The 25,544-nt window shown below is 32.9% G+C and overlaps 1 protein-coding gene across 1 annotated transcript; it reads left to right on the forward strand.

The window, feature by feature from the left end:
* Positions 1–2,459: 2,459 nt before the first annotated feature.
* On the forward strand, positions 2,460–23,980 carry LOC128854795 (acyl-CoA Delta-9 desaturase). The gene is made up of 5 exons (XM_054089198.1): positions 2,460–2,878; positions 20,593–20,929; positions 21,039–21,375; positions 22,624–22,970; positions 23,047–23,980. The coding sequence occupies exons 2-5, from the start codon at positions 20,593–20,595 to the stop codon at positions 23,277–23,279; spliced, it is 1,254 nt and encodes a 417-aa protein (XP_053945173.1). The 5' UTR covers positions 2,460–2,878; the 3' UTR covers positions 23,280–23,980.
* The last annotated feature ends 1,564 nt before the right edge of the window (positions 23,981–25,544 follow it).

Consider the following 25,544-nt stretch of genomic DNA (forward strand, 5'->3'; position numbering starts at 1 on the left):
AGGAAAGTTATTCTAAATGTTTGTAATTAATGAATAAAAACAGACTTAATTACTGAAAATCGAAGCGTTTTTTTTTAGATAGGAAGGTGAGTGAAACTGTGGAAGTATTCGATATGGAAGTGACGTGAAAAACTACGATTGAAGTGAAAACCCGCAACGTTGTTAAATAGTTCAATGGTAGGCATATTAAAATATAAAATGTTTCTTATCCTTTTGACGAAAAATGGCGGCAACAGCTACGGGCATAAAGTTTAAGACAGTAGTTTTAAAATATATATGGGATTTTTAAATAAAATGTTTGTAGAAATGTGGCATTTTTGAAAAAACGTTTTTGATTTTGAGTCAAAACAGTAAGTAGGAAATTCTTTGAAAAATAGAATCAAGGACCATTTATCCTTCAGTGTGATGGTGCCTTGGACTCTGGGGACTAGGAACATGATATATTTGAATGCAATATGCAGATGCTTTCGTGTCTAATGTATCTAAGGCCAAACATTTTGGGGAACAAAATTTGGGTGCATCCAAGGTAGTATTTGTGGTAAGAAGGTGGAAAAATCTTAAAAAAAAAATTAATTTAAAACTCTGCTTTAACATTTTGTTGTTACTATAACACTTTGAAGAATATCTCGCTTATTGAAACTTCCTTTATTGAACCATTCGTATTCCATTCGTTTAAGCTCTTGGATATGATTTCGCGGTGCTTTTTGGAGAACAGGTTTAAAATTAAACTTTTTTCTTTCATATGCAAACATATTAATTTTTTATTTTTCAGCATTTAATATTTATATATTATAAAATGCGTATTAAAAAGTAAGCAAATATTTTCTTTATGTAATAAGGGTATGGAAAACTAGTGCATCAATGTTTTATGATGTGGATTTACGTAATTATACTCGTATAATACTTGAACTTTGGTTTGAATTTCGAACGTGAGATCGGCAAAATTTACAATTTGACACCTGAGGCTATTCATCTTGAATTTTAAGTTCGTTCGAGTAACTATTACTTAAACAAGGGTTAATAGGGTTGTCTGTTTACTTAGATACTAATTTAGTTAGGACTTTCAGTGGGAAGTATTGTTTTATTAAGGGCACACCATAGGCCACTTTTAATACTCGGTAGAACTAGTTATGAGATATTTAGGAAATATTTCCATATATTTGGATTTTTTTCTAGCGATATGTAAAAGAAATGGAAAAGGGGTTTTTTTGCAATTTTTATGACAATAAAATGTCAAAAATAGATAAATAAATAAAATAAAAATGCTAAAGTTTTGTTTCGGGCTTAGTAAAACCTTACTCACCTGCCAACAAAAGTGTTATTCTGTTTTCTACAATAAGTTTTATGCAATTTCGGTTATTTGCATTGATTATCCACTCGCATTAATAAAAATATTACAGTGAGTCCTATTTAGGTGATACATCCCTAGAAGACGCGCTAGTGTGCAATATATTTCAAAACAATTAATTAATTGCATTGTGATCTAAATTATTAAAACATTTATTATGATTAAAATCACATGATACATGTATTTGTACTAAAACCCAAGAATTATAGATTACACGATATGGCCATTCGAAGCAAACTTGTGAGATTAACTGTGAGAGTAGTCAGTCAACTAAAGTCAACTTTTTTCACCTTAGTAGGTTTTACAAATCTTTAACCCTTCGTTCATATATAATTCATGTGTACGTATGCATGTGATTGCATAAGTACAAAGGTATTGCAATGCTACATACATTCAAGATATTCTTAAGTAATGCATAATCAATTATCAAAATTTATATAAGTAAATGGTAGCTAATAACGATACCAACCCCGCTGAATTCATTGCACCAATAACATTTTTGCAACCGAAAACCTGTTTTTGGCAATAAGTAAAAAAGTAAACACTTAGCAGTTCGGCACAATAGAAAAGAAGATGATACTGATTACTCGCGATTTGTCTCATCTGCATGCCAACAACAACATGATCAACTTGACCGCACAAATTCGCCCCTAAGAAGTCGACGACGTAAGCATCGTTATCATGGTGGCGAAACAACACCACCACCGTAATGACCACAATACTAACAATAGCAATAACAATAACAATATAGCAGTAACACACCTGAGTTGAAGCGACGCTGCTGCGCGAGTAAACCCCTTTAACCCAGCCGATTAAGTAGCCGACCAACTAACCACCCGATCAAATGCTTCAGGTGACAACAACACACTACAAAAACTTCTCACATACACATACGTACTCCTTGTGCATTAAGCGATCGAGCAGCATTAGAAGAGCGTTTCGAATTAATAACAACTAAACGTACCAACAAGAACTACTAATTTTACATATATATATAACTACAATATATGCAAGCAAAAATACGAAAACACATACACATGTGCGCAACTCAGCCAAGCTAAACATTTAAAGACAGCACATTTGAATTGTCTTTAAAATTCGGTGTAATTATTTCTAGGCAAACTGTTTGTCTACTGACTTCATACAGTCAACAACGAACGCACTGATCGGCGGCCCGAATACGACCAAAAGTGCGAATGAATTTTCTTAGTAGATTCTTTTAAGTTTGAAGAAGTGACGTGTACGAAGCGCGACGTTATTATCCTTTCGCGTATATAAAGTTTGCAGAAGAAAAGGTGCGGTGTGATTACGAAAACAAAATGCAAACTTAAGTTTATTGTTTAAAACAAAGTAATTTATTTAAAACATATAATTGAAAAAAAAATCAAGAACATTGTGGAAGCGGTATAAGGATTCAATTATTTGCCTTTTGTGGAATTCATAGATGTGAATTTTGCAAAACAAAAGGATTATTAAGAAACATCAAATTCTCTGGATTTTAATAACTTTTTAAGGGGCGTAAAACCTAAGGTGAGACAAATGAGAAACATATTTAGCAAACATCAAAAACCAAAAAAAAAAACAAAGAAAATATTGGATAATGATAAGTGGCGAATTGGTTAGTGATGATTCGCAAAGGAACTGTGTATCGAAACTGTCGACCAAAAAGAGGACTATGTGCTAAAGAAAAAATTAATAACTAAATAATGAAAAAAAAAAAACACAATAGACTCAAAAAGTTTCCAAAAATGAAATGAAATGCGCCAGGACACAAGAGAGTGAGGCAATGTACGGCCGTTTATTAGGTTATTTGAGTAAATGGTTATTTCAGAGCGGTAGAATATGTTTAACTTTCTCTGAAAAAAAAAATAAATGAAAAAATTAAGGGGGGACACCACTGCGAATGCGTGAAAATTCAGTGATTTTCATGAATTTTTTTTTATAAGTAGGGATGGTTATTTGAGGATTGGACAAATTATAATTAATTTAAATATATAAATTCAACTATACACACAAATTTTTATTGAAAAATATTCAAAATTACAATTGTTATTAATATTAATGCAATGACGTCATAAAAAACTAATGCACTCTGGGGGCCACGATACAGCGGTGAAAAATCATCTTTAAGCAAAAAACCAAAAAAAAGTTTTTGAGAAAATTGTGCAGGTTTGAAAAATGAGTTTGTGTTTTTACTTTTTTTTTTGTTTTCGAAAGGCTTGAAAAAATATTAATTTTTGGAATTTTTAAAAACGGCTATGTACGACTGTAGCCAATACATCTACAAAAATTAAAATCGGTTCATAAGTCTTCGAGAAATCGAGGCCACCGTGTTCAGAAAAGTCGAGAAGTCTAGAAAAACGCGTTTAAAGTTTTCATTGGCGGCGCTCGGTGAGAGCGCTCAGTATTAAGTAGCAATAATTGAAATGATATGTAAAGTATAACTTCGTCAATTTTCCAGATTCTAAGTTAAAATTTTATTTACATATTTCTGAATATATCTACTTTAAAGAAATGCACAAAAAATATCGATTTTTTTGACAAAATCACAGTGGTGTTCCCCCTTAAAATCAAATCATTAAATAAATTTAATATTTTGTGGAGTACTTGTTTTTTATAAAATATTTTCATACGTACCCACATATGTACCTTTGCATATAAAAAATACAGTGGGTTTATTTAAAGGTCTCTAATTATACACTCCGCCAATTGAGGCTTGTGCATTATTTATTTATGCGTCTAAATATTTCTTAGCTGTGGCTAAAACTGTAATCATATTCCCCAAAGAATTTTAAACTTTTTAACGAAAAATTATCTTCTCTCCATAGGGAATTAAGTAAATCATTAGAATTTTTGTATGCTCACTTTGAAGATGAAGTGTAAATATTGTGGATTAAAACCAGGTGAAAGGTCAATATCAAAATATAGGCCTAACAAATTAGAAGACGTTCACAAATTATACTGAAAAGTGAGGTTAAAACAGTTTCCTTATTTATTTATTATTTTGCCTTAAGCAATATATTTAGAGCATTGTACATGTTTAGCGCAGATTTTTAAACATTTTGAAAACTTAAAATAAGTCAGTAACTTTTGCTTAATTAATTTTTTTTAATAGATATCATACATAACCTTAAAAGTATTGCTATAACCTGCAATTTAAAGAACTTTATTTGGCCGACAGATCAGTATTGGAAGAGTTTAAGAGGAACATCATATTTTTGAGATATCATTGGGTTGGAGAATTATGATTAACGCGATTAATGATTATGATTTCGCAGGTAGTAAATATTTCAGTGAGCTGTAGGAAAACGCCTACGATAATTGTTTATATCTAATTGAAGCGATGCATGTAACCAATACTATATATGGATATACAATTTTTTCGTAAGAGGCCTAAATTTTATATCGCTATCGCCTCTCTCGTTATAGTAATCTAATATCGCCCTGCAGACAACTTTCTTAATTCCTATATCTCCTCATCTAATACATCTACTCACATATTCACGTGTGTTTGTAACGCAATTCCTGCAACATGAAGCTAGTCAAGAAACTATAATTTTTTCCTAAATGGAAGGGCGTGCTCGAAAAATAGCTTACGCCCAATTCAAGTGCTTTTTTTCGTTATTAAAGCTTGCACTTTGCCCTAATTAACTACTGGCTGTCACAGTTCCAACTAGTCTGAAACTATGATTTTTTCTAAATGGAAGGGCGTGTTCGAAAAATAGTTTACGGCCAATTTGTGGTAAATTCAAGTACCTTTTCCGTAACTGAAGTTTGCACTCTGCCCTAACTAACTACTAGCTGTCACAGTTCCTACTAGTCTGAAGCATGAATAGAAATAATCAAAAGAACATGCCTGAAATGTACGAAGAATTAGAAAATGAATAAAAATATTTAATGATAAATAATTAGAATTGGGTTGAATTTAATTTCATAATGTGAATTTGAATTTATTTGCATGGGATTGGGGTTTCTTACAAGATTTCTTAGTAGAATTCTATGCAGATTATGAGAAGGTATACCAACTGCCTCAATTCCCGATTTTTGTTTTCAATTAGGAAATCATTAGTGAAATACTGAGGCATCGAATTTTACTATTTTAAAGAATAAAGAACTGTTTAGAATAACTGGAAAATCTAAGAATAAGAGAAGTAGATACTTTCAAAACTAGTGCATTTTTTTTGAATAAAAATGAAAAAGTACAATATTTATTTTATATGTAATATTGTGCGAAAAAGTAGAATATTCCTATTTGAAAATCATTATTAATTCATGAATTCATTAATTCATCTTTTTTTTTTGTTGGGTGACATAGGTTTCAAAATGCCTCCGCACTTACAGCGTCCGTCGTCAACTGCGTCGCTGTTGAAATAAGTTTAACTTAGCCTAAATTGCAGTAGATCAGGGCTGCTTTTCACTCGATTGCCAAACAGACCGATTGCTACGCACAGAAAACACCTCCCAAAGCCTATACTCTATATACTCATACATATCTTTTAACTAACCAGGTAGTTTATGCTTTAAACTTGCGTTGCCGAAGAAGCGACTGTGCCTAGAACAGAATACATAATTGAAAAGAATACCTCAAAAAATTGGTCCCGCATTCTTCGAAGTTCACGCAATTCGCAAAGGAAATATTGAATTACTTCGCTGTAGTTCTTGCAAAAATCCCATGCGCGGCTATATAGCAAGTGATAGGTAATAAAAAACTAGTTGGCATAAATTATTAAGAAAATAGAGAAGAAATGAATAAAAAAATGCGAAAAACTTGTTTATGGAAAATTACCACTACCATTTGTTTACGCGCCTTGCCCGTCGAGAGTTCTTGGGGATTATTCTCCTTTAAGATTAGCATATTTCGATATGAATTCTATGTATAAAATGATATTCGCGTACCTTTAAAAAAATATCCATTCTTATTCGTTTCAGAAAATATCGCCATAATAAAAGCCTCGCTTTTTGCTTTATTTACTTTTATATTTTTTGAAGTGTTTTTTTAGGCAGGTTTGATTGAGATGTTTTTTTTTTATTTTTTATTTTATTTTGTAATAATGCTGCTTGTTCTGCTATATAAGAGTATTTAAGAATTCAATTAAGTATGTGAAGTGGCACAGAACAGAACCGCTCTTATGTTCGGTTAACAAGCTCATTAAATAGTTATGCGGACCTTCCGGTTTAGCTTAACAGCATTTAAATGATTTTTTTTCCAAGCTCATTAGTAATACGGATCTTCCGGCTTGGCTCAATACCAGTTAAAAGGTTTTTTTTTCGTGCTAAAAAAATACGGAAAAAGCAGTCACACTTACATAAATTTGTGTGCACAGAAGTCACAATTAAACTTCTTGCAATATTCATAACAACTTTTATGCTGAACTTTTTTCGTTAGCTCTCCATAAAAATAAATTGCAATACATAACAAAAAACTTGTAAATCAAATTTCCAAACTTTGTGAAAAATTCGCAAAAATTTAAAAATATTCATAAAAATGTTACCAACAATTTTCAATTTTTTAGCGGAACTTTTAGAAAATCTCCATCGAGTTTTATAGCCGCTTAAACTTCGCGTTGATTTTTGAATTTTTTTCGCATACGAAGTTGAGAATTTTCTTTCATATGAGGCAGGTCTTTGGAAGTCTTTTAAAAGAAGCACTTAAGGCAATTTTTGTGACCTAGAATGTTTACTACTTCTAAAACAAAACAAAAAAATAATAAAAATTATTAACTATTGTAATTGCCTAAAAAAAGCTTGGCATTAATTCAAAACCAACTTTTCATGTACATTTTTAAGACATTTTTCATGCTCTAGAGAAATGTTAGTAAAATATAATTAAATTTTTCATTGCTACATGCATATACATATGTACATATATATATTCATATATGCAGTTGCCAGTATTACAGATACTGCAAAAATTAATGCACCAAATCACTATTCACGAATTCAAATTAAATTCTAATCTAAAAGGGCAGGTAATAATTTGCAAAAGAAGAAGAAAAAATATATAAAAAATTTGAAAATGCAATTTGATCACGCCATTGTACATCACTAAAACATTTCTGAAATTTATGGCTGAATACTGATGTGTTCAAACTATACATATTCATACACAGTTCACATGCTTTTACATACGACTTTCTGCATTGCATGTAGCCTACATACCACAGCTAAGTGATCCTTAGTGTCATCTGTGGTCGAATATGCAAAACGTTGCATTCTAATAGTTTTGCTTAGAATTTCATTAGAAGTGCAAATTGTGCAATACTTTGTTGTTTTAGGTTTTAAGTTCTTGTTTTATATTTTGAAATATATCTGACCGAAGTCTGACCGCAATACCTTTAAGCACTCATGCGCGCTTGTTGAAGAAATTTTATGCAATTTGCAATTATGCTCGTTGCTTACTTCAGTCGTGTTCTAAGTGCATAGATACTTGGAGGTTAGTGAGGGAAACTACATACTCATATATATGTATTTATGTGTTGAATGTAAATGTGCTAGTATTTTTTTAATTTAAATTTTTTGATTTTAAAGCCCTGGCATGCTACTTTCAGTAAGTTATGATTTTTTTTGTAATGAGTTTACTTATACCTACTACTCACTACTTGACTTACAATTTTCACTATGGTGGTCTTGGCCTATTAGGGCGTAAATGAGAATGAAAGTAGAAATAATATTATTCAAACTGAAGAAAAGTGAAATAAAAAGCAATCTATTATTTTTGCATAATATTGAAGGCCCTACTTAACATAGTTTCAATGATCTAATTTAATTTGAAGTTAATTCCATTATGCCTCTCACATAGAATCCCTCGCTGCAATGGGCGCAAAACTGGGATAGTGAATTTTCACAAGCTTTTATGAATGCGATTTTTTTACCAGAAAAATTATTCGCCACAAACAGCAACAGGTGATAACCACTTCCAAAATAAGGTGGAGGTATAGGCACTAACCAACAAAGATCTTCAAGCTTCTGGGTAGTCACTATCAATGTGTGTGGCATCCCGTTGAGTTGTGTGCTGGTAGAACAAAATTACTTTCCTATTGACCAAAACTGAGCGATGCTTTGCGATTGTTTCCTTCAAACAATCCAATTGCTTAGAATACAGGTCTAAAATATGACTTTGTCTGTAGGCCAGCAGCTCATAGCAGATTAATCCTTGTCAATTCCACCGAACACGCAGCAAAACCTTCAGTCCTGGCTTGTCTATCGTTTGCGCTATACGAGTATAATCCTTTTTGCTTCACCTTGCCGCAAGTTGTGCACTTTCTGTTACCAGTCACCATCCGCTTAAGAAATGGAACAATTTTATTGATATTCAACAGCGATTAGCAGCTACGAATTTGCTCCAACAACATTTCTTTCCTGATGGTTCTTATCTTCAGCTACAAATTCTCTCAAACCTTGACATCTCTGGTTATGCAGAAATGCACTCGGTAGATTCCCATTGCCTATCGCTATTGGAAAAACAACGTTTTCTTCATTTTGGTGTTTCTCGGAGATTCAAACCTACGTTCTACGAATTCCGAATGGGAGTCACGCACCAAACCATTCGGCTACGGTGGCCGCTAATACTTGCTCAAAAATTATTCTGGAATGTGAACTGAAGCTTGTGCTTGAAAGGGTTCACGGACACTGTGGTGTTTAGGGACACGTTAACTTCAGAGTGTTTCATGAAAAGGCTAGAAGATAGAAAGAGAGTGAAATGCATCAAACTAATGTATATGTAAAGGAGCTAAGATCAGAAGGGCTGATCATGAGGCACAATTTTTGTGGGGAACATACGATCGTAAACGATATCATTGACTGCAAACTTTGTGATTCCTGTCTAGAGGACTTACTCCCGCTTGCAAATCATTAGAGCGGTATGCTGATTCACTGTTGATTCACTGTACGTATTTTAATATAACTCGAAGAGTAGTAGGAAGTAAGCTGAAAAAAAAAAAAAAATAATAATAATAATAATAATAAACTATATAAATTATGTTGAGAGTTATGGAGTAGCGTTTTTGAGGTGAAATAACTTCGGTTTATTTGATAAAACAAAATTAATTTTTATTTAATTTTATAGGGTAAAAAAAACCTTTTAAAAAATAACTATACTGGTATAAAGCTAAAACAAGAAAGTTATTTGTTGTTTTTGTTTTTAAGATAAAATGTACTTTTTTATTTTAATTTTAATTTTATTTTATTTTTTATTTTATAGGATAAAAAAAACTTTTTAAAAATTAATATAAGTATACTAAAAAAAAGCTAAAAATCTAGCTAAAACAAGAAATTAATTTGTTATTTTTTTTAATTTTTAGGATAACATGAATTTTTTTATTTTTTATTTTTTTTTTTTTTGTTTTTAATTTTTTAGGATAAAATGTACTTTTTAAAATTAAAATATACTTGAAAAAAGCCAAAAAGCTAGCTAAAACAAGCAATATATTTGAAAAATAATTCTAAATGTTAAATATTTCAGTTTTTTTCCTTTACTGCTCTTTTGAGGAAGAATTTCCTATAATCTGGACAGACCATCAATCAAATGTAGTTGCTGGTGTATAATAATGTCTAAAAAAACTTGTAAACTCTTGAAAGACAGTCGGTATGGTTTCCAAACACATTTTTGCTATTATACAAGCTTTTCAAATCACCGTTAATATTGTTGTTTTTGTTTCCAATAAAAAGGGCAATCTGAAGCACTGTATTCAAATTTTTCCATTCTCTTTTGCTGTCAAATAAATGCCATTCATATTGCCATCAACTTAGCCATCCATTTCAACCAGAACTTGTTTTGAGAGTACCAATAAAACAGTGACTCAAAATTGAAAAAAAAAAAATAGCAATGATATTGAAAACCCTCAAAAATATTTGACTTCCTAGTTGACTACCACCACCATGAACTGAGGAAGCAATCCAGTTGTACATAAGTACATAGTGTGAATGTGTGAATTGAACGACGTTGCGTACCTTGGGGTCATACGCGCTAGTTATCGGCAGAATTAGTTACATACTTACATACTTCCATACACACTTGTTACATAGCAGCTTCGTCCATTGCCTGTGACATTGTCATTAACATATGTATGTACATACTCGCATGCACGTAAGAATATTTACATATACATAGATACATATGTATGTAAAGCAGTATAAAGCTGAAGTGCGATTTTTTGTTATTGTTGTTGTTAGAATTAAGATCACGTATAATTTAGAAAAAAAGCAAAGACTTATAAATTATTCCAAGTTCTGCCTACCATAAGTGGAATATTAAAAATTAAAAAAAAAAAAAAAAAAATTTAATTTTTTCAAAGAAAACTGAAATAACTAACGCACGTCAACTGAGTGAATCGATCAAATTGATTATTCACAATATGCACGCCAATTCATTTGCCATTTTGCATATTGATTTTTTCGCGATTGATATTGGATTTTGGATGACCGCGCGTTCCTTCATACATATAAAGAAACCGATATGTGAGTGCATATACTTATGTATATGCCTATATGTATGACGAATACATATGAGAGCTTCAGGCGGAACCAAAGCACAAAGCAAGCGCAAAAAGTTACGCGGCAAGCAACAACACCTAACAATTAATATGTTTGGCATGCGCATGCGCAAATGCGTGCGACTCTTCAGCGCCTTGTCGGTGTCGGTGTCGATGTCGTCGCCGTAGCCGGTGCCGATGGCAGTGGCAGTGGCAGTGGTTGTTGTGTCTACATTTGTACATTGCATGATGGCGACAAATAAGCGTCACTTGCATGAAGACACGTTGCTGTAGTCGCACTATTGCCACCGACCGGAGGTAGGTACAGTGGGAGTGCTGATGGCGGTTGGCAGTTGGCGATGGATAATTTGTTGATGAGAGCTGATGAGTCTGGTGACGCTTGCTAATTCGAAAATATGTTTGTATACACATTTAGAATTGTGTCTATTATTCTACTATTATTGTACTCAAACCATTTGATGGAATTTGTGAGCGCGTGTTGTGAATATATAAAGAAAATAGATAGTATGTATGCGTGCACTCACATATAATCATATATATGTATGCATGTATGTATGAGAAGAGCGTGCATACCCAAACAAATTTCACAAAGAAGGATTAAAAATTAAAAGTATATTATTACAGTCGCATTAATCCGAAAAATTGTAGTATAATGAAATATGTTACAACAACAACGAGATTTCGATTTCATTTGCTTCCCTGCAAAAATTGTTTGTGCCTTGCGGCTTCATCGCCGTTTTTTAAACAAATAAAATATTTTGTGATTATTTTACTCCTGAGTACGAAGTAGAAAGTAAGCGTAAGCGGTATCGCACAAAGGCGTTATCGCACTTTGTTAAGCTTAAAAAAATATATATAAAGGTGTACTCTTAGGCCACGGGCCTAACACAGGGCAACTTTTGTTGAAGCAACTCGTAATTTGCTCGGGCAACTCGCTTCGTGTTTTCATTCTTCTCATTGTTGTTGGATGTGGACTAAAAACCAATGCAATTGCAAGCAAAGGAGTTGCTCAGTGTGAACGACGCGGACTTCACAAAGTTGAAGCAACGAAAGTTTCCCTGTGTGACCGCGTTCTTGTAAATTGAACTACGATTTTACCGATAGACTCACTGGTGGGTATAACTACCAATAGACATTTACTTGCAGCTTTGAGTATAACCAGAAAGTATTGAAAGAGCAGTTTAACATTTCCTAATGACACTTACTATGTACAGTGCGTTTCATAAATATAGCACCAGACACCACTATTATTTTGATTCTTATGTAATTTTTTTTAATGATATGCATAACCATTCCAAATTTGGCCAAATTTCAAACTTCGTGCACAAAAAAAAAACAATTCAACAAATTTTCATAAATATCTCAAAATTGAGTTTCTATGTGATAAAGTGTAAGTTTGAAGTAAATAGTTTAAAAATCACATTGGTTTTTAAAATTTTTTTCTTTGGCAGGACAAAAGAATTTGTTTTTTGTATTATAAATATTCTTGCCTGTGTGGAAATATAAAAAAATATAATAAATAAAGCAGTAAAAAAATTAAATATTAATAAAAAATATATATAAATAAAAAAATTTATGGAAATAAAGTGTATACTATTACAAGGTAGTTGGTTTTTTGATAACTTTATTCCATGATTTCTTGAAATAATAATTATGTTTTTTTGTAATTTTTTTAAATTTAATTTTTTCACACAATTCTTGTTTGTTTGGGAAATATAAAAAGAATATAGTTCATAAAATGTATAAAATATAATAAAAAAAATTTAATAATAAATAAAACCAGTGGTTTTTGAGAACTTTATTCCATAATTTCCTGAAATAATAGTTTTTGTTTTGGTAAACTTGTTTTTTAATTTACAATAATTTTTGAAAATATGTTTTGCTTGGCAAATTTTTGGCAATTTTATTCCAAGATAATAATTTGTTTTTTGTGGTTCAATATATTTTTAATTTCTTCTTAATTTAAATTTTAGTTTACAATTTTTGTGACAATTTTATTCCAAGAAAATAATTTGTTTTTTTTTGTTAAATATATTTTTAATACATTTTTTTAAAACTTTCTTAAAAAAACGAAACGAATAAAATGTGTATGCTATTACAAGATATTTCGGTTTTAGGAATTTTTTTTTAATTAAAAGTTTTTTGTGTTAATTTCTTCAAAAAAGTATTTTTTCTTTTGTTTTATGGAAAATATAAAAAAAACCAAATAAAATGCGTGCACGATTGGAAGATAGATAGTAATTTTTGGGAATTTTACTGAGCTAAAGAATTTTATTACACAATTTTTTAATCTACAATAAATTTTGCTTGTTTGGAGAATAAAAAAAATTTAAATACATAAGCATTCAAACAGAGCAAGATTTTTTTTTGTTTTTTGAAATTTCGAAATAACCATACTTTTTGTGGTTATTTATTTTTGTACTCTTTTTATAAAAATATAAGCACCAGTTTAAGATATTGAGCATTGTTTTTGTTTGAACTTCATCAAGTTAACAAATTTTTGCTTATAATTTACAAAACAAAAAAAAGCTTGTGTTAACAAATACGATAACAAATTTTATAATTTACAAAAAAAAAATATGTTTTTGTGTTTTTTTCTCATTTCATTTTTGTAAAATATAAAAAAAAAAACAAATTAAATGCATACGCCATTGCAAGATTATTAGTATTTTTTGGGAATTTTATTCCATAATGTCTTGAATTATTGAGGATTTCTCTTTTGATAATTTGTTTTACTTTTTTAATGTTTGAAAATGTTTTTACTTCCTTCGAAAATGTAAAATAAAAATTGAGTAAATACATACACCATTGCAAGATATCTAGCTTTTGTTTTTGAGAATTTTGTTTAATTAAAAAAAGTTAACATATTTTTCCTTAATCTCTGGAAAGAACTATTATTATATTTTCTTTTGTTTTTTTAATTAAATTTTTTGAAAATACTCTTGATTGCTTGGAAAATATAAAAACAAGTTAAAGGCATACACCATTGCATCGTTTGAAAAGTTTGCTAAGCTAAAATTAGTTTTTTCCTTAATTTTTCGCAGGAGCATTATTTTGCATTTTTATTGCATACAAAGTATCATGCAGCAAAAAGTCACATAAATGATAATGCAACACTAGCACCTGTTCCGTTTACGTTCGTCGTTTGTTTGCGGTAGTGCCCACTTTCCATAGCGAAAACCATTTTCATTTTATGAGAAATAATCAAATTGGGTTTAATACCCGACACTTATTTAGCAAAGTTTGCTATGCCGTAAAATATATGTCTCACAGTTCAAGTTAATTATTACTTTTTTAGATTTTGGCAAACAGTGATAATTAAATTTTAATACGAAATTAACGGTTCTCAGAATGCAGCTATTTAAGTAGCTTACAGTGCACTTGGTGAAGGGCTCCCTGTTTTACATAAAAATGCGATGCTACTCTACTTCCAATACCACCTCCAATTGACATTCCCTTTTATTTTTTTTCCTTTAAAGATTGTAATTTCAGAGTTTCCCAACACCAACAGACATAAAAAATTAAATGCGCAAAAACGAAATGATTTTTTGTTTGAGAAAAAACAATTAAAACTGAAATATAATTTTAAACATCTGCGAATAGACGTCCCAATGTACCTAACATATGTATACATGTATGTTTATATAGAAAAAGCGTGTATGAGGCCAACCAGTTGCGCTTTGCCATTAAAATTAAAGTTGCTATGCAACATTTAGTACCGAATCGAATCGGTTTCATCGAAAAATCAGATAACTAAAAAACACACTAAAGCGAAGAATGGCAAATGGAACAAGCATAACAGTCCGCACAAAACAATATTAACTGAAAGTTTAAAATGATTCTTCACTGCATAGAGAGGAGTGGATTAACCCGTGTCGCAAGTGATGGTAATGGGGGCCACAGGTCGACAGAGAGGCAACGATGAAAATTACAAACAGTTTGACTGGTTTTCACATATGTATCTGTATGTGGTTTGCGTGTTTGTTTGTGTGCGAGTACTTTGAGCTTCGAAAAAATTGTTTCAATAAAAATATTCTGTGCAAGTATACTTGGCCTAGAAAATAGTGCCAAGATTTTTCGCACACAAGCATACACACACAAACATACACACATAATTGCATACGAAAATTATTGAATTACTAGTAGGTATGATTATAAAGGGTATTTATCAGAATGTCAACAAATCTTTAGGAAAACGAATTGAGCAAGTTTTTATTGATAAGAACCTATTGAGATGTTGAAATCTCTCTCTCTTTGAGAGTTTGTGTGTTCTTCACAAAAAAAAAAAGATGATTATTAGGACGAGTATAAACGCACTATCCACCAGGGTGCTTACCTCAAAACACCCTGTATACAATATCTTACCTTACACACTTGCATATCTACAGTTAATTGTTGCTGCCTACTACCAACATTCACATTCAACTGCGTTATGCTGCAGTTGCAACAGCTGCTAAGCAACTATGGCTTGCAGCAAGCCAAACAAAGCCGTGTTTTCAACTACCAACTACCAGCTATCTGCTATTAGCCAAGGTGGGGCGGGGAAAGTGTGCAGCATTCAATGTCAAGTGCATTAATTCCAAGAGTTGCTTGACGCTGGTAACAAAGTGCAAGTTTTCAAGTTTGGCAGAGTCAAAGCACGCTTCAGCATTTCTTTAATTTATGCAAATGCCACGACGTTGGTCTTTTCAATTATAAATTTAAAATTTAATAACGCAATATTTCGATAGTATTCGCTTGTTGAAGAATTATTTGAAGTTCCTTTGTACCCTAAGTTGAGTATTAGTGTGTATAGTATGTATGCATAAATTAGCTGAAATTCTAATGCATTTAATTATTGTGAGAACACCGGTTTGTGTCCAAAAAAAATCTCGACATTTTGTGTATTTAATATAGCTATGGGATTAGAATGCCATGAAAGCACTGTTCAAAATTTATCAATGATTTTGCTTTATTTAAATGCTGCATCGGCTAGCCCTGGAGTGGAGCTTACTCTCAAATGCAATTTTACAGTAAACTTCGTATGGTATTAGCCTCTATTTCAGCGATAGGCTGTCTTAATCGTTTTTGAGCCCCACGAAAAAAAACTCGAACGCCGCTCCGTAGCATCTGACAGACATTATCAAAGCTGCTGTCTGCACGATTAACGGATTGAGTGCGCAAAAGAGCCCCTTGTAGAAATCACATCCAATTCCATGTCATGAAAAAAAGAAAAGCGGTTAGCATGAATTCTTTGCTCGATATGTTATTAATACCTTTATTTTCGAAGAAAAATGTATCACCGACATCACACCAAACGGTCAAACTCTAAGGATGTATTGGCTTCGCTGCGACTCCGCTTGAGTTTTTACGAGAACCAAATTAGGCAGGCCGTCGTAGCTGAATGGATTGGGACGTGACTACCATTCGCTTGCACATAGTTTCGCAACCCCGGACACGTAATAGTAAAATTAATAGAAAAAGCTTTTTCTAAATACGGTCGCTCTTCAGTAGACAATGACAGAACTCGGAGCGTATTTCTGCCATGAAAAAGCTTGTCATTTGCCGTTCGGAGTCGGTTTAAAACTGTAGGTCATTCTATTTGGGGAACACCATCAAGACGGACACCACAAACAAGAGGAAAAACTCGGCTGAAGACCCAATAAAGGGTGTAAGCGCCAATTATATACACTTAATTATGATATTTTTTAATATGACAATATCCGAGAAGTAAATAGTACCATAGGTAGCCATTAGTCTTCAATTTCAGAGTTAATTGGGCCTTATAAGCAAATATGGTAAGCGAGTGCGGCTAATGTTTGCAGATCACAGCACCTATTTTGAAAGTGCTAAGTTTCTGTCTAATTTTTTCAGCAGTAGATGACTCCCTCATTACTAGGAAATACCAGAGGTGAAAAATTTAGTTTTTTTAAATTATTATGCTAATATAACTTATTATGATATAATAGTCTAAAGGGTGAGTCTTAGCACCCTTGCACAAGCTTGCAAGATTGGAGTGGAGTTTAATGGCCACTTAACTGAGAATGTGTTACTGGTCTTCAAATCTTTTGCAAAGTTAATGCTGGAGCGATTAAAATTGCAAGCGCCTTAGCATGCAAAGTGTTAGAACACCTCCTTTGCCACTGTTCTGCTCTAAGCAGAACTCGTCACTACTGCCTGGGATCGGCATACTTTTCATCTCTGATGGATATTTTCGACCAAAGTTTAAACTGATTATTAAAACTCGCCAAGGCATGTGTTATGAACTATGTTTAACACAACTCCAACAACACTGGTTACACTGCGGACCCTTATGATCTATGTGAGATCTATTCATAACAGCCAGGTATATCTAACCTAACCTACACATGAAAAGCGGTGGAACATTTATACATCACGTTGGTGATTTTTTTTTCTTTTTTTTTGATCTTATAAAATGTCTTTCCGGACCACTGCAGTTCGTGGATGAGGAAATGAGAAGAATAGTCCAGTCTGATAGAGGTTCCAAGTCGTAGTTGAACAACACTTCACTGATTTTGTGATCGAGAGACAGGACCAGTTTCATATTGCTTTTAGCCGTAGCATGATGGTCCTTTGTAGTGTATTCGATCACGAAACGGCAGAAACATTAGTACAAAGTAACAAATAGCAGTAAGTAGTAATCTTCTTGCTTAGCTCCTTACAAGAATACCTATGTTGCGCTTATTGCCAAAGAATACAGTTCGAGTGTAAATTCGAGGCCGGAAATGTGTTATTGCCATAAATTGTGAAAATACACGTCCCCATATACATATATAGATCACATTCTGATGCAAATCATTTCAAACACATGCATATATGTACATCTATACATACATATATATACGTACGTATGTATTATCCAACATGCAAAACAATAAAACATACCATCACAGCGTAGCGAATCAAATTTTATAGCTTCCAAAAGTGGCTTGGAAAAAATTGCAATTACTCTAAAGAGTAAGAGAGCGAAAAATGAAAGAAAGAATGTTGAGTTTAATAAACCGCAAATGGGGTTAAGCGCTAAAAATGTTATTGTTTTTGTTGCTTGTGGGGAATTGGCTTGGATGCAGTTATTGTTTCTACAAAAATATTGTATGTATGTCTAGAGATTACAAAAGCGTTGAATAGAATCGGTTGCAAAGTACCCAATTGTTGTAATATGAGAAAACAAAACAAAGAAAGAGTGATAAAAGTAACAATAGACATTCATAATACATAGTTCACTATCTGCTTTACGAGCAATAACTTCTATCACTATTTACTATTTTTTTGTTTCTATTTTTCTATCAATTACTATTTACTATTATGCTTTTTTTTATCGCTCTAAACTCAAAAGAGAACGAGAGTCATGGGAATTCTAATAAAAATACAAGGTGGTACAAAATTAATCACCTTATCGAAAGACTTATAATTTTTGCAAATGGCTTCAACGTCAATCATATTTAATACTTCTAAACACGACAGCTGCAATATACAAACATGCAAGCAATGGATAGTAAGTAAAACAGTTATTCAAGAACAAAAAGAATTCGATGATTAATTTTGCGCCACCTTGTAGTATTTTATCAATTGTACTTCTGTTAGTAGCACACTCACCTGATGCTACTCGGTATCTTCAACACATGACAGTCACTGAACCATTGTTTTGCAAAAAAAAAAAAATTTTAATAAAATAAAATTATTAATTTAGTGCCTATTACGGTACAAACTTCGGTTTTAATTATCTGCCTAATAAAATCTAAATTTTATGAAATGTTGAAAGGAAAAATAATGAAAATGAAAGGAAAAATATGAATAACATTTATTTAAAAAAAATATCATAAATCGCGTGGTCAGAAATCGAAAGGGAAGCGTGCCTTCAACTCAGATTCCTTTAAAAAAATTATTTTCCCATAAGAAAAGCCGTAAGATGGGTTTAAAAAGTTCCCACTTGTCTTGCTACATCAGACTCTATTTTATTGCTGCGTGCGTGTATTTGTGATTTTTTTTTCTCTACGAACATATACAGTGCGTCAAATAACTATAGCCCTGCGACTTATTAACAAGTTTTATCGGTCAGCGACAAGGGAACAGAAGAACCCCGAGCAAAGGAACTTATGATAAGCTACTTTCGCTCAGCAGAGTAGACTTATGACTTTTAATTGGTAACCTTAAAGGCCACTGTAGCCTGAGATATGACTTAAGCAAAATTGCCTATCTGTTGATTTTGAGACATGGATACTGAGAATTCAGAACACATTCTTTGTAATTGACCGGCGCCTTGATAGTATTACCATGCATCAATATAAATTGTGGAACCATAAACCCCAGAATGTGTTAAAATTCTGAAGAAGCTTTAAAATTTAGGGTACCTCAGCAGTTTTGCAACATAGATCTCTTTTGGTCGCAGTGCGCAGTAGCCTAAGTTTGATTTGACAATTGATTTGTTTCTCACTTATTTAATTGTATTAATTTTTTTTTATTTTCTACAAAAATAGAAAAAAAAAGAAATAAATCCACGTTTCAAACTATGCACATATTAAAAAAAATGCAGTAGATTTACTTTAAAATTTCATATTTTTTAATCAGATTTTTTTTTAAATTTCTAGTATGCAGACCCTTAGTATTTCAATACAATAAAGTCCAAGATTCAAATGGCGCAGTTATGCTTTAGTATTCCATATAACAAACACTTGAAACCAACCAACTCCGTCTAAGTCCTATTACTTGTCCCTATGCTCCGTCCTATGGTCCGACTAGTAGCAAGAAGGGGAAGGTTTTTTTGTTTCAAAGTAGTTCTTTAATGCCTCTTAAAAATGCCATCCAAAAGTAATTTTTTCAAGGAATAAAAAAAAATTATCTAGTACGCATCATGTTTTATACATTTTTAGCCAAATTTTATTACCAAGAATTATCGAGCCAAGCCTCTTTTGAAGAAACGGGCATGAATAGTGCCGTTTTGATTAACATTTTCTTAAGCAGAGATTTTTATTTTTATAACAGAAAGAGTTCAAATACAAAATTTTGGAATATCGTCGAGTTTAATCTTCGTATCAATGGAATTTGGTCTAAAGTCTCTAAGCTTTACGTGTATCTCACTATTGAATTTAAATTGGTGTTCCGGTTTTAACGACTTTGTATTCTATACCCTCTGTGCTCTATGTTTTTAACTATACACTTTTTCAAAATGGTAAAATTTTGCTTCTTTGTTTTTAACTCATTTGTGGCCTGACACGAATATTTGATTAGGAACGTTTTTACGCGTTTTATCAATTAATCCCAGGCATCTACCGATTGGATTATTTAGAACTTATTTGGTAGTCAGTAAAAGGAAACAGTAGACACGTTAGCCGAATTGGTAATGTGTTCAAGGCGAAAAACGTGAGTTTGGCAACATAGACAGCATTCAGCTATCAGTAGTCGTTATGGATGTAATGTAGATAATACGAGTATTTTTTCAATATCCAATACAGTTGTGCGCCAGAACAGTGCGGTGGGCGTCTCAGGAGGAGGACAATGAGCTCATTTGCTTACGAGTATATTTCTGAATAAAATCAATTATATAAGTTTATCAATGGCAGTTGCTGGCAATGTCTATTATGCAATCAAATATAATTTAGATGTTAGATATTCTGAAAGCAAAAAACACATGCTTTTCTGCAAACAAATGATTTATCCGATTCTTTAAATCAGCTCATTAAACTTGAAATTTGATTTTTTTGGCATTTATTTCATCTTAAAATAATCGTCCTCTCTCTTCCTTTACCTTTACAGATGGCTCCCAATTTGATCGGTAGTACTTTCCTCATCGCCGAAACGGCTATTACTAACAATGACGCCAATAATAACAAGCAAGCGACATTAGCTAAGTCTGCTTGCAAAGCCAACAACGATCGTGTACCCCATCAAGGTGAGCCAGCAGCGTCCATGAGCCAAAACGCTGCCAAACCTGTGGCGCAGACTCAGAACAAGTCGGATGTTGCAACGCAAAAACCTTACGAGATGGAAATTGTGTGGTTCAATGTATTCCTATTTGTGATATTGCACTCGACAGCGCTGTATGGTGTTTGGTTAATTTGGGCTGAGAATGCTTATTTGGAATTTCTGATTGGTGAGTATGGCAATGTGAACGACGATATGAGTTTGGATATGTACGAGTACAAGCACAAAATTATTGGTTTTTCTAAATAAACTAAATCTGTCTTTTTCCTCTTCTACAGGCTACTTTTACGCCGTACTCGGCGGTCTGGGCATCACTGCCGGTGTACATCGTCTTTGGTCGCATCGCGCATACAAAGCCAAACTTCCGCTGCGTATCTTCCTTATGCTTTGTCAATCGCTCGCCTTCCAGAATAGCATTTACGAATGGTGCCGTGATCATCGCGTTCATCACAAATTCACCGATACCAATGCGGATCCACACAATTCACGTCGTGGTTTCTTCTTTGCTCATATGGGTTGGTTGATGTGCAAGAAACATCGCGATGTTATCGACCAAGGCAAGAGCATTGATATGAGCGACATTTTAGCCGATCCCGTGGTTCAATTCCAGAAGAAGTAAGTTGTTTGAAATGGGGGGTAAAAAGTTGTATTGAAATAATATTTAATTCGAGCGTCAGAAAGGTTAAAATGTGAGAAGTGGGGGTAAAAACGCAGAAATATTTGTGGCATTTGTAACTGATGCACTTGATAGTAAAAAGTTGCACACTCTTTAAGAAGTTTCTTTAACGCATAATATTATATGGCGCAGAAGTTGCCAATGATTGCGTGTTCGAGGGAAAGTTTTTCTGCAGAAGATCTCTGGATGTTACGCTTTACCAATGGCACAGACGAACACAGACAAAGAGACAATGTGTGAGTGGTTCCTTCAGTAGGGCCATGTTATATACAACTATATACTAATGCTCCAGCACTTTAAATATTTGTTGTGGTACCTGATCAGCCACCTTTATTAGCGTTGGGCATCGCTACATGGCATGGCTACACTTCACTTAAAGCTGGTTAGCTTTCAACAGTAGCTCTACGGTGGCCGCCGTAACCGAATGCGGAAGGGCCCGAGCTCGAAATCTAGTGTGGGCATGAAACAGTAAATTATAGGAACGGATTTTTCCTAGAGAAACCGCCCCACGGTAGGCAATGATAAACCTGCGAGCTAATTTCTGCCTTGAAAAAGCTTCTCATTAAGAACCATAAGTCGTTCGGAAGCGGCATAAATCTGTAGGTCTCTCCATTTGTAGAACCACATCAGGACGCATACTACAAATTGGAGGAGGAGCTCAGCAAAATGCTTAATAGAGGTTGTATGCATTACCTATATATGTATAAGACAGATTTTCAAAGTAACTAACTTTCCGTATGAAAACAATTTTAAACTACTCTAGTGGCTTTAACCCCACTTTTTATATTGTACTTATTTACATCTTCTTATGATTTGTGAACTCTGTAATGCTAGCTAATAGGGTAATAATCAATAATTTTTTATTTCTTATGTAAGATTAGGATAAATTAGAATTCAATGTATGAGAATGAGATCTCGTTGCCCGGATTATCAGATTCAATTCTTCCCAGATGTCGAGATTTTAAAAATAGTACGCTTAAAAAACTTTTGAAATTCATTTGAAAAGTAATTATAGCGTAAAGCATGTCATATCAGCCAGTGATTTGAAGATTGTCAGTTCAATTACAAATAACATCAAAATAGTGCTCGCTTATTGACAGACTCGGAGGAATCAAGAGTATTACTGCAAACATTAGCAATTGCTGCAATATGCTTTTTTGCTAATCTTATCTTTTTCGCCTTCACAGATACTACTTTGTTGTAATGCCGATTTGTTGTTTCGTTATTCCTGCACTCTTCCCTTACTTTGTGATGGGCTCTTCGTTACAAGTTTGCTTCTTCGTTTGCTCAATGGCGCGTTATGCACTCTCACTGCACGGTACTTGGTTGGTAAACAGCGCTGCTCACTTCTACGGCATGCGGCCATACGAGAAGAATATCAGTTCGGTTGATAGTAAACTTGTTTCGATCATTGCTTTCGGCGAGGGCTGGCACAACTATCATCATGTCTTCCCATGGGACTACAAAGCGGGAGAATTGGGCGCATACCAATACAACTGGACCACTGCTTTCTTGGACTTCATGGCGCGTATTGGTAAGTCACACCACCAACTAAACTAACTAATGTGGATTAGATTAAATCAATTATTTCTCATTTTGTATTCATACAGGTCAAGCTTATGATTTGAAATCGGTGTCCCAAGAGTTGATCTTAAAACGTGTACAACGTACCGGCGATGGCTCGCATTTCTCATTACAAGATGTGAATAACAATAATGTGAACCTAAATGAACTGGTGGCGAAACTTGATCATGAGAACGAAGATACCATGGTTTGGGGCTGGGACGATAAGGATATTTGCGACGAGGATCGCAAGGGAGCGGTGCACGATAAAGAGGAATAAAGCGTTTCAGTTAGCAGTGCTTTTTTTTTAGAATAGTACAGTATTTAATTAGTAAAATTGTACTCGGTGCCTGTTGAAAGCTTCCTATTGTCATGCTAAAGTTATCACACTGAACAACTTCATACAAACAACAAAAACCACGCACAACCACCAATATAAAAGTACGAACACTAACACACTCACACACACACACACAAACGCAGGCCAGCGCACACGGTTGCATAATTAACATGCATATATACAAATGTGTTTGGAATTCATTCAAAGGGGGAGGTACTCCATTTAGTAGCACGCGTGAAGGAAATAATGAGGGAAATTTCGTTCGTACACCGCTGCGCACAATTGAAAGAAATCGTGTAATGATGAGGAAGTTAAGAAGTTGATGTTAGAGATGCAGATCCAAAGTTACGATAATTATGATTGTACGTTCTTATTAAAGGAGGTTATATGCGGCATACATACTTATTACGTTAAGGGAGGTAGTTCACATACAACATAGAGAGTTAAGGCTAGTTCTAAGGAGATTGCTTGTATAGAGTTTTAAGAGTTTTATTATTTTCTTCTTAGAACTTGATTATGTTTTTATATATACTATACATATATAAAGAAATGTTAGTTTTAGTTTGCTTTAAAATTATTTTGTATATTACAATATAAACAATAACCAAAAATGTTAAGGTAAATAATAAAACAGTTCGAAAAATAAAAAAAAAAGTAAAATTCAATTATTTCTGTCGCGTGCTTGAAAGCTTTTTAGCAGCTGATTTTCGCATAATGCAGTAAATTTACCTTTAGACTTATTAACTTTTTAGCGAAAGAGTATACAATGGAAATACAACAAGATATACAACTTGTTTATATAACAATGAAGAGATAGTGATCTGCATAAAAAAGAACGCACACACAAACACACAGTTATACATGATTACCCAGCTAATGCCAACAGCTCGTGCAGAACATCTATGCATACCAAATTAGTTTTTTTTGCCTTTAAGCAATTTCCAACTCGGTTTCAGTGACAGCAGCTACCTTCTGTATAAAATCATAGACTTAGCCTTAACCTCATCCTTTCAATTCAACTCACAGATGCGCAATTGTGTACCTTCCATCTAGTTTGTCGCAAAGCTTGAGATATTGAATTTTTTATTATATATCACAAAAAAACAAAATCCCATTTTTCTTGTCCACGAGTAGCTGAGGAAGCGAAGAATATTAATAAGCGGAAGTATCTCAAAATGAAATCGAATTCGATGGCAGCGTGCAAGAAACCAACTCTACGAAGATAATTGTTGCAAAACAAGAATTTGGAGGTGAACAAGAAAACACGCACACACACACACATAATCATACTAACAAATAAAAGCGCATGCTAGTGAGATCACTCAATGATCAGTGAGCAGCAACTTTGGCTATAGAATTCATTGCCTAATTATTGGGTATTGGGTATTGGTTGGGGTTAATAAGCATCTAACGAGTCAGAACCAACGTCAAATGCATAATAAAGAAAAAATAAATAAACGAGACTATAAGAAATAGTCAGTGTCAGTTAGAGGAACTTGTACACGTCTACTTAAAAATGTTTAGCTCTTTTCATTTAAAACAATGAGGGTTATGAACAAGGTCTTGCTTTTGCAATTTGCAAAACTAACCAAGTATGACTTAACGGTAAGCAAATATACCTGGTTACATATAATAGTTTCTAAAAAAGTAAACGAAAAACAAAACGTAAGTCCTCAATTTGTTTAGCAATTTAAAGAAAATAAAGGAAATAAAGACAAGATTATTAAGTTGGCTGTGATCTTAAGTTTTTCTGAAATTGGTTAATTTGTCGGCTTGAATGTTATAAGAAATAACGTAAAAAGATAAAAAAATGTAATAAATTTGAGATTTATTCAATTTTGATAGAGACATATCTGAAATATCTTCAGTTCTCTTTTAACATTTTTATACAATAAATTTATTTTGTTTTCGTTTTTAGATAAGGAGCTTAAAGAAAAGGTATTTGGAAAAAATTACATTTTTTTTTGTGGAAAATTATTGGGGAAAATATTTTTTGTTTTAATAATAAAATATATTATATTCGAAAACAAAAAAAAAAAAATATTTGGAAAAACTAAAATTGTTTCGCGTAAATTTATGGGAAAAATGGTTAGGTTAGGTTGGGAGCTTAAAGAAATTGTATTTGGAAAAAATTACATTCTTTTTGTGGAAAATTTTTGGGGAAAATATTTTTCTTTTAGTAATACAATATATTATATTCGAAAA

This window comes from Anastrepha ludens, chromosome 2 (assembly GCF_028408465.1).
Source record: "Anastrepha ludens isolate Willacy chromosome 2, idAnaLude1.1, whole genome shotgun sequence".
NCBI classification, from domain to species: Eukaryota; Metazoa; Arthropoda; class Insecta; order Diptera; family Tephritidae; genus Anastrepha; species Anastrepha ludens.